General features: G+C 43.0%; 1 protein-coding gene across 1 annotated transcript in view; it reads left to right on the plus strand.

The window, feature by feature from the left end:
- The first annotated feature begins 10 nt into the window (after positions 1–10).
- SP3 (Sp3 transcription factor) overlaps positions 11–15,321 on the plus strand; it is a 34,580-nt gene continuing 19,269 nt past the window's right edge. Inside the window, exons 1-4 of the mRNA XM_069020639.1 lie at positions 11–620; positions 960–1,084; positions 1,270–1,386; positions 11,132–12,497. Of these exons, the coding sequence (XP_068876740.1) occupies positions 614–620; positions 960–1,084; positions 1,270–1,386; positions 11,132–12,497 (1,615 nt within the window). The 5' untranslated portion in view covers positions 11–613. The remainder of the gene's footprint in view (positions 621–959; positions 1,085–1,269; positions 1,387–11,131; positions 12,498–15,321) is intronic.

Raw genomic sequence — 15,321 nt, forward strand, 5'->3', positions numbered from 1 at the left:
GGGGGGGCGGGGGCCGGGGGGATAGCGCCACCGCCACGCAGCTGTGTCTATGCGCTGACCCCCGCGGGCGGGCGGGCCCGGCGCTGTCAGGGGAGCGCGGCGGCAGGGCCGCCTCCCGGGACGGCGGGTCCCGGGCCGGCGCGGGCCGCAGGCTCCCGGCGGGTCCCGCTCATTGTTCCCCGCACCAGCCCTGGCAAACAGGAAGCCGCCCCGGCATGGGGCGCCCCCCCCGCCCCCGGCGGGTGACTGGCAGCCCGGGCGGCCCGTGCGAGCGGCGGCGGCGGCGCGGCGCAGCCAATGAGGGTGCGCGCGCGCGGGCGTGGGCGGGAGTTCCGGGCTGGCAGGCGGGCGGGCGGGCGGCGGTGTCGGCCGGGCCCCCTCTCCCGCGGCAAGCCCCACCTTTCGGCTTTCCCGCACCGTCAATCAAAATAGGAAAAAAAACCCGGAGTAGGCTCGGGCCGCCGCCGCCGCTTCAGCCCGCCGTGAGCACAATAAGCATGTCCCCGGCGGCAGCCGCCTAGCCCCAGCCAGCAGGGCCTGTGTGCGAGCCAGCCAGCCAGCCTGCCTGCCTCCCGCCCAGCCAGCCAGCCAGCCGGCCGCTCGCACTCACACCATGACCGGTACGTACGCACCGACCGAGCCGCCCCGGGGGCTCCCCGCTCCTGCTCCGGCCCTGCGCGTCCCCGCTCCGGCCCCGGAGCGTCCGTGTGCGAGCGAGGCGAGAGCGGCACTGAGAGCAGCAGCAGGAGGAGCAGGGGGAGGAGGGAGAAGAGGGGCAGGGGCAGCAGCACGGGGAGGAGGAGGAGGAGGAGGAGGAGGGCTCCGTGCGGGAGGGCGGGGGGAGCGCTGGGGTTAGGGGGGGGGGAGAGGGAGGGAGGAAGGGAGGGAGGGAGAGGGAGGGAGGGGGGTGATCGCTCCCGTCAGTGACTCTCCCCTCCCCCTCCCCGCTGTGCCCGCAGCTCCCGAGAAGCCCGTGAAACAAGAGGAAATGGCTGCCTTAGACGTGGACAGCAGCAGCCACAGCGAATATCTCCAGCACGGCAACGGCGCCGCCTCGGCCTCCGCCGGGGCGGCCGCCCCCCAGGTGAGCGCAGGCCCGGCCGGGCCCCTTCCCCCCCCCCCCCCCCCCCCCGGGTGACACGTTGTGAGCGGGTGCGGAGCCGGTGCCGCCGCCGCCGCTTCCTGTGTGCGCGTCTGCGAGGAGCCCGGTCGCTGTCCCGCACTAACCGCCACCCCCCTTCTCTCCCTGAACCCGCCCATTGTGGGTAGGACGCGCAGCCGTCACCGCTCGCTCTGCTGGCGGCCACCTGCAGCAAGATCGGCCCGCCGTCGCCGGAGGAGGATGAGGCCGCCGCCGCCGCCGCTGCCTCTCACTCTGCCGGAGCGGTGAGTGCCCGCCCCGCCGCTCTCGCACGGCCTGCCGGGGGGAGAGACAGCACAGCCAGCCCGCCCGCCCGGGGGGAGGGACGGGACACACGGCACTGCCCGCCCGGGGGGAGGGACGATAGCAGGGCCGACCTGCCAGGAGAGGGGTCCCCGGGCTCCCCTGCCTCTCCAGGAGGAGCCGGGCTCCCGGGAGGAGGAGGGAGCCAAGCTCCCCCCTCCCCCGCCATTGGGAGCGGCGCCTTCATTTACTTTCAAAAACGGGGGGAGGCGGGAAGCCTTCCTCCCCCGACCCTGGCACCGGAACGGCTCGCTCGGCACCCGGCGAGGCTGGGAGGCATCTCACCTCCACCTGAGCGCGCCCCCGGTACCCTCGCCAGGCTGTCAGCCTGGAACCGCGCAGCCAGCCAGGAACACAAAATGAAGGCTGGCTGTGGGGAAGGATGTAGTGAAGTAAAATGGCTGTTTAGAAGCGAGCGCGGTGGTGGAAGGCTGCTTCCTGTATCGACGCTGTTTTTCTAGGGAGAGTTATCATGCGGTTCCTCGTAGCATTTTCTGTCTTTATCTCTTATGCGCCGTCGCCTCTGAAAGGAGCCTTGATGACCTTGGGACCTTGTGTGGTGAGAGGGATCCTGCAGACTAGAAACGTATTCTTGCTGAAGCTAGTTTAACAATTCCCATAACAAAAGCCTAATGAAAACTCATGTTCCTTAATTGGTCTAGCTAAATCTCGTGTTGACATATGCTCATAAAATTCAAAGAGATTATGCATTTTTAAATAAATGATACCTAAGAATATTGGTATATTAAAAGAGAGTTCCAAAATATCTTCTAAAATGACATGATGTAATTTTTTGGCCTTAGCCCTTGGAAAATTACACGTATTACCTCTAATTTTTTTTTTTTTTTACAAAAATATCTTTAAAATTAGCAAAAAAACCCCAAACATTTTTCTTCTTTTAAAGCAAGTCTTGTTTTTTAAACTTGCTGTACAACACCCTTGTGTGGTTTTAGGATTCTGTGACTAGGAAGAAAAACTGCAAAACATTGTAGTGGTGGATGAAGTGGCTGTGGCAAGCTTTTAACAAATGTCAGAGTGTTAGTGATAGAAGTTTCTAAATGCATGCTAAACTTCAAAATACTTTTCATCTGTACATTACAGCTTACCTTACATGAAGGGAAGCTAAAGCAAAATAGCTATCTGAGGTCATACAGCAGGTTGTAGACTAATGACAGAGCTTGAAAATGTATTAAGATTGCGACCCCTTTCAAGCATCCTTTCTGCTAAACCTATTTATTTGCTCAAGCAGTATGTTTTTAAAAATCTTTCTAGATGTTGTAAAGTGCCCGATACCTCTAAGATTTGTTTCATAATACCAGATGCATGCAGTGCTGAAAAGCGTGGACATACTGAAAAATAAATGATGTTTAAATGATTGCTTGCTTTCCTATATCCACCTCTAAGGTTGTTCTCATTGTACAGCTGGAATTTTGCATCTTGGGGGTGGATTGATTGATTGGGATGGGCAGTAGGTCTGACAGGATGCTAGAATGCTGGTGCAGGACAAATGGTTCCCAGCAGTTCAAAATGGGCAAAGCAGTTTTGCTGTGGTGCTTCTTTACTCCTGTTAAATTAATATGTTGTTGTATTTATGTATAAGAGGCTTTTCAGGGGAAAGCAAGTGCAATTCAAGAGAAGCCAAAATCTTAGTTAAAACTAAATGACTATAAGCTCACTCACTACTTTCCATACATGCAGATAGGCCCTTCCTACATATCTTCTGTGAGTTAGGTTATAGCATTCTGGTAATTTTTACACTCCTACAACATAACTCTTGAATGATTCAGAATATTTTGGGTGGAAACTAAATATAAATTGAAGGAGATACCTAACAGTAGCTGAACTAGACACTGGAGTTAATTAAGATGACCTTAATAAAGAGAAGGGAGGGACTAAAGGCCCTGAAATACATTCCTTGTGAAAAACAGAAGAGCAAAAGAGATTTGGTGCAATAAAGATTCTTTTTTTTTTTCTGGTCCCTTGTGTTTATCTTATTGGAGGGTGGAAGAAGGAGGAAGAAGCTAAAAAGGCTTAAATTGTAGGTACCTCATAAGTCATATGGAAAATGAAGTCTATATGCATAGACTTAATAATTGTCTTCCTGCAGTTTGTGATGCTCCTCCCTTTCCCAGGAATATAGATCAATCAGTTTGATACCTGTGCATGGGTGATGGTGCCTAATGTAGCAGTGGGAAAGCAGCTCTTTCCTGCTGTATTTTTACCTGGACTGCAGTTCTGCTGGCTGAACATCTGATAGAACTCTCAATCCATACAAATGGACAGTAGAAGTCAAACTAGATCTTTCCTCTTCGAACCGGTTGAAGAGCCTGCATGTAAAGGGGTACCGATGCTGTTGTTTCGGGGTTGTTTTGTTACTGTTTTACTGACATTTGCTTGGTAGAAACTGGCAGGGCTGGAGCCAGCATGCTGGGCTAGCATACTGCTGTCCTGGCTGAAGTGGTATACTGCAGCTGCTCCCCAAGAGACCAGCAGTATGATTTAAAAGCAACAGCGAAACTCCCATAGGAATGCAGGGAATATTGTGTGTCTGAGATTTGGGGAAGAGCTGGAGCAAATGTGACTGTGTTTGTAACGATCTAGTTGGTCCTGCTTTGAGCCCAGGGGTTGGACCAGGTGACCTTCAGAGGTCCTTTCTAGCTGAAATTATCCTATGATTCTGTATTGGTATCTGAGTCCAGGCCTACTGTTTGAATGGACATTGCTGTTAGGCCACTGAAAGAATTAGTGAGGAAGTAAAAAGACTAATGAAAATGGCAGCTGCTTGTAATAAAAAGCAAGTGAAGAAGGCAATTGGCAGAATTAAACTCAACCCTCTTCTCCTTTCCATCCTGTCAATGACCTGGCAGGCTGTCTCTAGACCGCAGGTTTTCAGCTTGGCCCATGATTCTGGTTAGAACTGTATTTACTTTTGGATGAGAGCACTAGCAGGCATTACTGCTGATCTTGTCTTTGTGCATTGATGAAGATTGCAGTCTTTCAGCTTTGACACTATGATTTACTCTGCCTAATGATCAGCCAACACCAGTGTGTTGCCTGATGGTGTTTGATATTAATGCAGATGGTCTTGAGCTTGTGACTTGCTTACCTGAGAACCTTTTCCTTGGTTGCCATACTGCTGCATCCATGGTTGGTTCAAACACTTGCCATGGGAACTTTGCCTTGAATATTGCTGCCTGCTGGTTTGTGTGAGAGTCTTGCTGGGATGCTATGTGCTACTGCCTGATCTAGAATGGCAGCTCATGTTTTGACCCCTCAGGATGTCTTTCTCTCTCTTGGGAGTTTAAAATCTGAGAAGTTTTAGTTTGGGTCTTGCTTTTTCTCTGTTTATCTTTGACCAATAATTCTGCCTCAAACTTTCATATTTAGGATTCTTTTTCATTTAGTTATAAATACTCTAGTTTCATTCCAGTTTAAACATCTGCAAAGATTTTAACTTTAGGTGAAAACAAAGGTGAAAAAATTTTAACGTTAGGAGAAGCGAAGCAGAAGGTGGTAAAGATGTGCATAAGGGAGGAAACGAAAGAGCAGACAGATTTAGGTCAAACAGAGCCTTGATGGTCAGCTGCATGGTTGTAGCATGATCAGATGATTGTTTAAGAAGCTACAAAGCTGAGATGATAACCAGTTGTTTATGTTCTCTTACTTCATTGTAATGCAAAGCTAAAGGCTGTCTTGGAAATCTTGATGCTGCCAAGGGCCATTTTTATGGTTGTGCTGGGTGGGACTGGATAGGTTAGGATACAGTGCAAGACTGATGGGGGGGGTTGTGTGGGAGGTCTGGAAGGCCGCTGAACTGGGAAGAGTGGCAGGCTGGCTGAGAAAGCTGTTGGCTCTGACAGCCGCCAGAGAATGGGAGCTGCCAGAGATGACTGCCCCAGTTGAGGTGTGTAGTTGCATCTTGTGTGATGTGGGCTGCACTGATTTGCTAGTCAAAAAAATAAAAAAAAAGGAGAAAAAGGCTGGGAGGAATGATTTATTTGATTTATTTGTGTTGTTGCTTACCAACAAGATGTGGAAAACGTTTGGACAGGTTAATAGTTAGCATATGTGGGGAAGATGAGTATCATTTCTCTGCTGTAGGCAAAGCATTTCTTTGTATCTTTTACAAGTAAAAGTTGGAGCGTTTTAAGACTACTTTGGCATATCTTTAGAATTGAGTATCAGTGCTTCACAGAACTTAATGAAAGTCTGGAATTCTAGTAGGTTTATGCCTCAAAAGATTAACCATCTGAGATGCACCTAGTTTAAACTCAGTTTAGGAGAAAATAGGAATAGTGCTCACAGGATGGAGAAAGATGAAGACATTTCAAATTTCATGTTTTCCACTAGGCAAAAGTATGCATGAATGCCATGTGTCAGAGTTATCCATACTACTTGGTATTCTGGCCTGTATGATCATTTTGGGGAAGCTCAAAATTGATCTGACATCCATTTCCACTTTTGTGGGTGATAAGATAGCTTCCTGATGCTGTGTTTCTGGATGTGCACAGATGCACCAGAATGTGTTCTGCCACTGTAGAAAAGTCTGCCTGGAATTGTCTTGCTTCTCTCTGTTCTATACTTTTGCAAAACAAAGAAGTTTCAGTAGAATGTGATGTCTAACAGTGTATTTGCCCTGCTGCTGTCCAGAAGCTCACCTTTTAAAATGTTCTTTGGTTTTTGTATTCCAATTATGTCTTTCTAGTACTGGATCAGAACCAAGTGTAGAAGTTCTTTTAGAAGAAGGTGCTTTAGGGATGTTCTTTAAAAATTTTGTTTTATTTCTCTTTATAGTTTTGGGAAAATGAAGGAAATGTATAGTTTAAAACATATCCATATTTAAAAATAGCACAGACAAATATTAAACACTAGTAAGAAGTCTTAGATTTCATAGAAAGCTGAGGATGGTAAGGATGTCTGGGGAATGTCTGGTCTACCCCTCCTTGCTCAAAGTGGTCAGCAAGAGCATGTTGTTCAAGGCTGTGTCCAGTGGGTTTGAATACCTCCAAGGATAGAGATTCCACTATCCGTCTGGGCAGCATGTTCCAGTGTTTGATAACCCACATGGTATGAAAAAAAAAGGCTTTTTCTTACATTATGGGGGCCCGAGTCAAAAGCCTAACTAATGTAGTGATAAATATATACCTTGCATAACCCCATCTACCAAGCTAGTCTTCTCACCATAGAGCATTGTGAGGTTAGTTATTTCAGCATTATTTCCCCTTCTTAAGTCTAGGCTGACTACTTCTGAACACTAGCTTTTTTCCCCTCAAGGTTATTTGAAGGTTAAATGTTTCCAAACATTTGATTTCGGCAAAAGTATTTCTCTAAATTGAGTGGCTTCATTGGCAGAGGGCTCAAATATGCAACAGAATTAATCTGCCTTAAGAAACAGCTTTGTGTCAGCTGAACCACAGTGGCTGATGTTGAACATGTTTTTAACCTATGGCAAATACAAGATAGAATGTATTAGCTCATACTTTAATGAAAGAGTTGAAGCAAGTGCATTTTATCTTGTATTTGTAACGACCTAAGAATGCACAGATAGTTTACTGTAGCTTGGTAAACACATGGTGTTATTAAACCTGTGCATTAGAACCCTAACTCTTTCATACAACAATTTGGATGGGGCAGTGTCCAGTCTCCTTCATTAGGTGTGTGATTTTTAAATGTTTAGGAGCTCGTGACTCATTATCTGTCCACCTCTGCTTGTTTGGCTGATGCTTTTGCTCCAGGACTAAATGAGGCAAAAGTGACTTTCTGAAAAGTGCAGTAAAAAGCAGTCCACCAGCACAGATAAATATGTGGTAGACTTCAGTAATAAAATACTGATGGCTAATGACGTGTCCATTTGACATGTTGAGATGCAGGTGTCTACAACAGATAGCATTTCTTACAGGGGTGTTTCTCCTCTTCCCTATTTTACTTTGGTGAAGCATATTTTAGGTTTTTTAACTCAAGTCCTATCATTCAGTATGGTTTAGATCACTTCTGAAAGATATTTTATCTCCTGTCTTTCTCTTTTCTCCTCCCACATTTGACTTAATGTTGCTTTAATTTTCTCTAAACATATTGAACAAGACAATGACTAGATTTTTATTTATCATGGCTTGTGATTCTTCAGGGATGAGACTTTTGTCTCAGAGACATCTCTTTATTTTACCCACTGGAAATTATACAAGGCCTGTTAAAGAATCAAAAGACAGGCTGAACAGTGGCTGTTGCTTCTTCTCTTTGTTGGTGCTTGACCTTTCTTCAGGTGGACATATAAATTGATTTTAATTTGTCCTATGCGTTGTGTTAGCTCCTCTCTTTGCTCTGTTCCCATCTCTTTTTCTTGTTTCCTGATGCTGCTTCCAGTGAATTCCCTGTTGCTTCCTGTTCTCTCCTCCTTGGCTGAGTAGTGCTGAACTTTCCTTAGATCCTTGTCCCTTCCTCTTGAAACAGAGCCTTTGGATTGAAACAGTCCAGCCTTCTCTTAAAGGAACAGCTTCCAAATAACTGCTGCTTGAGTATCAGTTGATAAGGAAACTGTTACTTTATCTCTACCCTATGAGTAATTTTCAGGGATGGCTGAGACAGCAAACAAATTGGTGTATTTTGAATGTAAAGCTCAGTAAGCGAATGGGCTGCAGATGTTGCTGCTCATGTGTCAGTGGCAGAAATTTTGAGTTACTACAAAAGTGCTTAACTGCCTGTGGATGTAGAGAAAGGTTATTATTCTTCAGTTAGTAGGAAGAGAAGTCCAAGAAATGTCTTGTCTCAACAGACTTTGAGAAAGACCATAACAGTCAATCTTGTTATGAGAGGCCAATGACCATTTGAGTTTAGAGATCATCCTCAAATACTCTTTACCATATGGGGTTTTTTCATGCTTTAATGCTAGTAATTTTGATAGCTGCCAGATAGCTTCTTGAAAGCCTCATCATCCTCTTTTTGCCCCTCCCTCCACATGATTCAGCCGGTGGTGTCTGATATAGCCAGCTGTAAGAGCAATATGAATAACAGGCATTTTATGTTGTATGTGTAGTATAGTTTCATATCCTTGTGCATGGCTGCCCTGAACTTCTCTATGGACTGACAAGTGCATCTACTAGAAGAGTGGCTCTATTGTGCTAAAATCATTACAGAGCAGAATTTGAGGGAAGATTTCACTAGATCATGAAAACGTGAGATGTGTGCCTAACATGAAAATGCCAATATGGAAATCAACATATGTTTTGAGAGAAGAATAAAGTAGGTCATTCCCATATCACGAAGCAGACAGACTCCCTTTGAAGTATTTCTGTGGAGGATATTACATAGGAGTAGACATAGACATGTTACTGCATATTAGATCAGTCCAGTTTTAGCCTAAGCTTTCAACATTTGCTTGTACGTAGTTTTCAATTAGTGAGAAATTATATCAGACTTGTAATGTTTTACATTACTTTTCCTTTCTCTTTTGTTCTAACAGCTACTGTCAGCACATTATAGTATACATTTATTTTATAATGACACACTGTAAGCATATAACAACCATATTTTTGCTTTAGGTATTTTCTGACTGATGTTTACCGATGAATTCTATGGGTGTTTTGATATTTTATGAAACCTTCAGTTAATAGGTATTTATATGCTTGTAAATTGAATAGTTATGAACTTTCTTAGCAATGTTTCAGCAGCTGGTATCTATGTGAAAACAAGACTAAACACAAGTGTATAAAGCTAATGTGGTAGCAGAGGAAAATGGAATTTTTAGCCTTCTTTTAGGTAAGATATGTGATATGGAATATTACATGTTTTTTCTTCTAGTGTCATAGGTTACAAGCTTGAAAGACTAAAAAATTTAAACATGTTTTTAAAATGAAAGGTTGATCAGTATAAGAGGAAAAGAAAATAATAAAAGAGAATTATTATTCTCCTTTTTCTGTGTCTTTTCCTTGAAGCATTAAGGCCATAAAATTAGTTTTGTTCTGGTGATGCTAAATCTGTTTACTGATAAATTACCTGAAAAATTATGAATCACACTTAAGAACCACAGAATATTTTGAGCTGGAAGGATCAGAGTCCAACTGTTAATAAGAGTCAATGGCCCATATCTTTGAGGGCTGAAGAAGGCTAGCATTCTTTTGTTTTTTGCACAGTAATTATTTTTACAGTTCTTGAGAAGAATTTAGAACCATGATATGCATTTCCTTATTGAAAATGAAGCTTGATAAGCACAGTAAAACTTTTCTGTAATAAGTACACAGACTTAAATATCTTTCTTATACATGTAAACATTGTAGTGTCATGGGCTATAGGAATAGGATAAGAATGTGAAACTAGAGAAGTCCCATCTAATGCTGTGGACTAAATTCACTCGGGTGCATACCTGCAGGATTCTTTCGGACTGGCTAGGTCTCAATGCTGTGTTAGGAAAGAATTAGATGTGTGCTGTATTTTGCGTGTCCTGGTTTTGTTCTAAAGGAAGTCAGAATGCAGCATCAGAAAGAAGTTGCGGTATGTTCTGGTAACTTCCCTGCCAGGAGTGATCACAAGATCTGTGTGGAAGGACAAACCAGAGCTTTTCTTTCTATGTCCTCTGAACTCTGCCAGAGAGACTAGATTTGTTTCACAGAGCTGAATTGATTGCAAGACAAGTTAGTTACTTATTGCTAATATTAAGGTAATCCATTGGTTTACTGTAGTATGGTAAAACAGATAAGGAGAAACTTCACTTCCTATTTTTTAGATTAATGGTTATTTACAATACCAAGTTGGTTGGCTATGCAAGTCTGTGCTAAGTATTGCAGGATGTTAAATCTAGCTCTTAATAGTCTATTCTGAAAAAGCTTGCTTTGGTAAAGAAAGGTAAGTGCAATTTACCTTTTCTTTACTGAAAAACAAACAAATGCATAATGGTTTCTTTAAGCATCTGGGGGTCTGCTCTGGCCTTTTCTATTGTTCCAACTTAATGAAGATTTTTTTTTCTCTCCTAGCTGATGCATATGACTAATCCAAACATGATTTCAGTGTAAAAGTTCTTAGTCTAGAAGTCTTCATCCCTAGCGAAACACTAACTCCTACAAGCTTATAAATACTGGAGCTTTGTGATATGTATAACAAGCTGAGGCTGTCCTATCTTTCCAACTGTGTGACTACATCACCTCTTAACATTCCCTGTACTAAGAGTCACAACATGCTCACCTGTATCAAATATAACAGAGAGTTGAAAAGCTGTGGAGCTCCAGAAGATACAGGCAACACTGGCTTCACCATGATTCCTTCACTTCTGTGTGATAGGTGCCAGGCTGGGTATAGAGTGTTTCTGAGTCCCAGGGTAAGTTGGTGATGAGAGCTCCAGCAGCCCCTGCCAGCTCCCTCCTTCCCACAGCCAGGGGTTTGGATCACCCAGCAGCCCTGCCACCAGAATAACCCTATTGCTGGTCACCTGACATAGCTATGACATTAGAGCTGCATTTGACATGTTCACAAGCAACGTGCAGCTCATGACCCACAGGCTGACTACCCTGACTTAGGCATTAGATCACTTACAAAATCTATATTTCATAGTTTTGATCCAATTGCTGGTGGTCATATGAGCTGTACTGCATATTTTCCAGTAGTGTATCAATATCTAGTGTTTAATTACATGACTGGTCTAACACATAGTCTGTATGACATTTGTTTTAATTTTGTGTTTTCTTTTTTCTTTTTATTCAGACAGGGGATTTGGCTTCTGTGCAATTAGCTGGAGCTCCAAACAGATGGGAGGTCTTGTCTGCAGCTCCTACCACTATAAAGGATGAAGCTGGTAACATAGTACAGATTCCAGGTGCTGCCACAGTAACTTCAAGTGCGCAGTATGTCCTTCCTATCCAGAGTTTGCAAAATCAACAAATCTTTTCTGTTGCACCAGGATCAGATTCATCGAATGGTACAGTGTCTAATGTACAATACCAAGTAATACCCCAGATCCAGACAGCGGATGGTCAGCAGGTTCAACTTGGCTTTGCAGCCTCTTCTGATAATAGCAGTATAAATCAAGAAACTGGTCAAATTCAGATCATTCCTGGCTCTAATCAAACCATCATTGCCTCTGGAACATCTTCAGCTAATATTCAGAATATCTTATCTGGTCAGTCTGGTCAAGTCCAGGTTCAGGGAGTTGCAATTGGTGGTTCATCTTATCCTGGCCAAGCACAAGTAGTTGCTAATGTCCCTCTTGGACTGCCAGGAAATATTACTTTTGTACCCATCAATAGTGTTGATCTAGATTCTCTGGGACTTGGCAGTGGTTCTCAAACCATGACAGCAGGCATTAATGCAGATGGGCACTTGATAAATACTGGACAGGCCATGGATAGTTCAGATACTTCTGAAAGGACTGGTGAGCAAGTTTCTCCTGAAATTACAGAAACTGCCACTGATAATGACTTATTTGTGCCAACGTCATCTTCATCACAATTGCCCGTTACCATAGACAGTTCAAGTATATTGGAACAAAATGCAAATGACTTGACCACAACTAGTGGTCAAGTTCATGGTTCTGATCTTCAGGGAAATTACATCCAGACGTCAGTCTCTGATGACACACAGGCTCAGAATATTCAGGTCTCCACAGCACAGCCAATTGTACAACACATACAGCTACAAGAGTCGCAGCAGCCAACCAGTCAAGCCCAGATTGTACAAGGTATTGCGCAACAGACAATCCACGGTGTTCAAGCAAGTCAAAGTATATCTCAACAGGCTCTTCAAAATCTTCAACTGCAGCTGAATCCTGGAACTTTCCTAATTCAGGCACAAACAGTGACGCCTTCTGGGCAGATAACCTGGCAGACATTTCAAGTGCAAGGAGTTCAGAACTTGCAGAACTTGCAAATTCAGAATGCACCTGGTCAACAGATAACTCTGACCCCTGTGCAGACTCTCACTCTCGGTCAAGTTGCAGCAGGTGGTGCATTGACATCAACTCCAGTTAGTCTAAGCACTGCTCAATTGCCAAATCTACAGACAGTTACAGTAAACTCTATAGATTCTGCTGGTATTCAGCTGCATCAAGGAGAAAATGCTGGCAGTCCTGCAGGTATTTACTTTACTCTTTTTGCAGAAAATTGTTTTTTATTACTGCATGTTGTTGGTTTAAATGGTGATAATGAGAACATCATCTTGCTATTGAAGCCGACAAAACACAGTGGGTTAAACACAGTGATGATAGATTTTATTTGAAACTGCTGTTCCATTAGAAACTGTAATGGTAGAACATAGTCCTACCTCACTCCTTTTAGGATAAGCTCATGAAACTCCCAAGTGGTTGTATTTGTTAACAGCACTTCAGTGTTTGTGCTTATAAGTCTTACCACGGAGAAGATCTGTATACTAAATTGAAAAGGGGGAGATCTGGCTATCAGCTGCCACTCTTGTAAGGCATCAGTATCATTAACATACCCTAGTCCTGAATAGGTGAAGTTTCTATGGAAAATCCAAATACTTCTATTTATGCAGGTTTTTTTTCCCCTGAAAATTTTCAGAGCCCCTGAGGTGCTCTATCCCCCTGCTCTTTTGTTAAATTAATTTCTACTGGCTTACTATCAGTATTACTATGATGTAGGAAACTTGTGTAAGCAGCAGTGAAACAAGCATGTAAATATCAAAATGGAGGCTGTGCTTAAGAATGTGTGAATTTTCAGTACTGCTTACTTGCATTATGTTTTAAAGTAGAATAATTAATCTCAGTGTTTTATCTCGGTGGAGAAGAAATACTATCTTCTTAAAATGGGTGTTTCTTATGTGAGAAAAAATAAACATGCCTGTTTATTTTTTGTAAATTTGATACAGTGCATTCCAAATTTCAGGGCATAACTACCTAAAAAAAAGAATAAGAGATGATTGTGGTTCAGGAGATTTTGATATACCAGGAGCCATTTAAACTCATTACTGGGTTGTGCCCAGGCTAATCATGAGGGGCGGAGTGAGCAGTAGAGGTCATTTGGGAGGGAACTGTTGCACAAAGTAGCTTGGGAATCACTGTTTCACTATCATCATGAGATCCAGCCCTCTGGTTCATCGAGATACTGAAGCATAAATATTTAAGTAAAACATACATGGTTTGTATTATATGTTTGTTTTGTCTATTTAAGCTTGTGAGATGAATGCAATGTTAAGTGAAACATGCCTAGAAGACCTGCTGAGTTTTGTTTCAAATGGCTAGTGATTATAATACCTATATAGTTACTTCTGTATTCTATGTCAAGAAGCCTGCTTTCCCATTTGGAATCTAAAATTTGAATTGAAAATAATACGCTGGGATGTTTTTTAGTTCATTTTGTTTTGGAATTGACTTCTGTATTGTGAACTTACCACCAAGTAAAGCTATTGAGCTCTAGAGAAGCCTGCTCTTCATTGGCTTGTAGGCAACAGCACCAAACAGATGTGCACTGCTCACAGCATTTACTCTGCTGGCTGATCTTGATTCTTAAATTTTTATGCTTACAGTGACCACAGAAAATCTTGGTTTATCTCCATCACACCTTGTTACCTCTGAGAGTATAGACATCAGTAACCAAAACCATGTAGTCTGCATGTTAATGCAGCTAAACTCAGATGTCAGAATCTAAGTCTTGGGAAAAGGACCCTTTACTAATTATTATTAGCCCTTTGGCTGATAAAAGGAGGATTATTTCTGAGATTTATATTTGGTGTAGGATCATGTAGGTAATGTTATTGCTTGTGGAGTAATGTAGCAGAAACTTGGGAAGAGAGAAAGGAAGAAACAAAAAAACCAGCTAGGCACATGAGAAAGAAGTTGAGTCTGGTCTGTGCTGTGTATAATTTTGTCTATTGATCATTCTCAAGAATGTTTCAATGGTGGTTTATAGTAAGATGCATGGAAGTTCCCTCAAGCATTCTTTAACTGTATTCTCCTATAAGGAATTCCACATGGGGAGGCAAGAGACTTAAACAGGATATATGAAATGTGATTAAATAGGTGGAAGTACTAGATGAGTAGCAGAAACTATTGCCTGAAGTGCATAGCTATAAACACCTGGTTGTATTAAAGATAAGATGGAGATTTACAGTGACATTTTTCCTACTTGTCTAGGAATAATAAATGGATTGGAAGGTATTAAAACTGCCATTCCCTAAATTTGGGGAGAATGTAATTGGTCCCTCCTTTATGTTAGAAGAAATTCACTTTCCCACAGTAATGATTAGTGTGACACTGCTTCTAACAGAATCAGACTGAATTATCTTGATTGACTTTCAGTGTCTTTTCCATCTTTCTCGGTGGTGTTTCCTTCTTATTTATAACCCCTTGCAATATGGTATGGCACCCTTTCTTCAGGTTGGAGAATAAATATGCAATTAGAAGCAGATTGTGAAATCATAGACTTTTTTCAGTCAAAAGTATATTGTTCTTTTGCAAATAAGGAAAAACTGTTTAATTTTAAACTGAAACAGGAAGGTAAGTGGAAGAGATAGCAGAATGAGAGAAGTTAAAGGGTGTGAAGCTACTTGATTCTTTTTTTTGCCAACTACCAACAAGCTTTGAAGCAAGATAAGAAGGGTTTCCCTGTCTTTTCTCCCCCAAGCTGGATAATGCACTCCTTTCATACCAAGTAGAGTCAGGCTATATTTTCTGTTTTCATTTAAGAAAATTTGTCTACCTGAGGCAAAAATAAAAAGAACATATTCCTAGTCTTGAGTCAGAGATGGCTGGTAATTATCTGAAGTCCTAATAATGTACTTTGTTCTGTTAGTACCGTAGCTGTGAAAACAGTTAGGTTTTAGGTTTTTGTTGCTACAGCCCATTGTGTGAGAGGTGTTCTTCCAAGGCTCACTCCCCAGGTAGGCAGCAGAGGACATCTTTACTGTGCTTGTGAGTGTGTGAGAAGAAGAAAATGTCTTTA

The sequence above is a fragment of the Aphelocoma coerulescens genome, chromosome 7 (assembly GCF_041296385.1).
Source record: "Aphelocoma coerulescens isolate FSJ_1873_10779 chromosome 7, UR_Acoe_1.0, whole genome shotgun sequence".
Classification (NCBI taxonomy): Eukaryota; Metazoa; Chordata; class Aves; order Passeriformes; family Corvidae; genus Aphelocoma; species Aphelocoma coerulescens.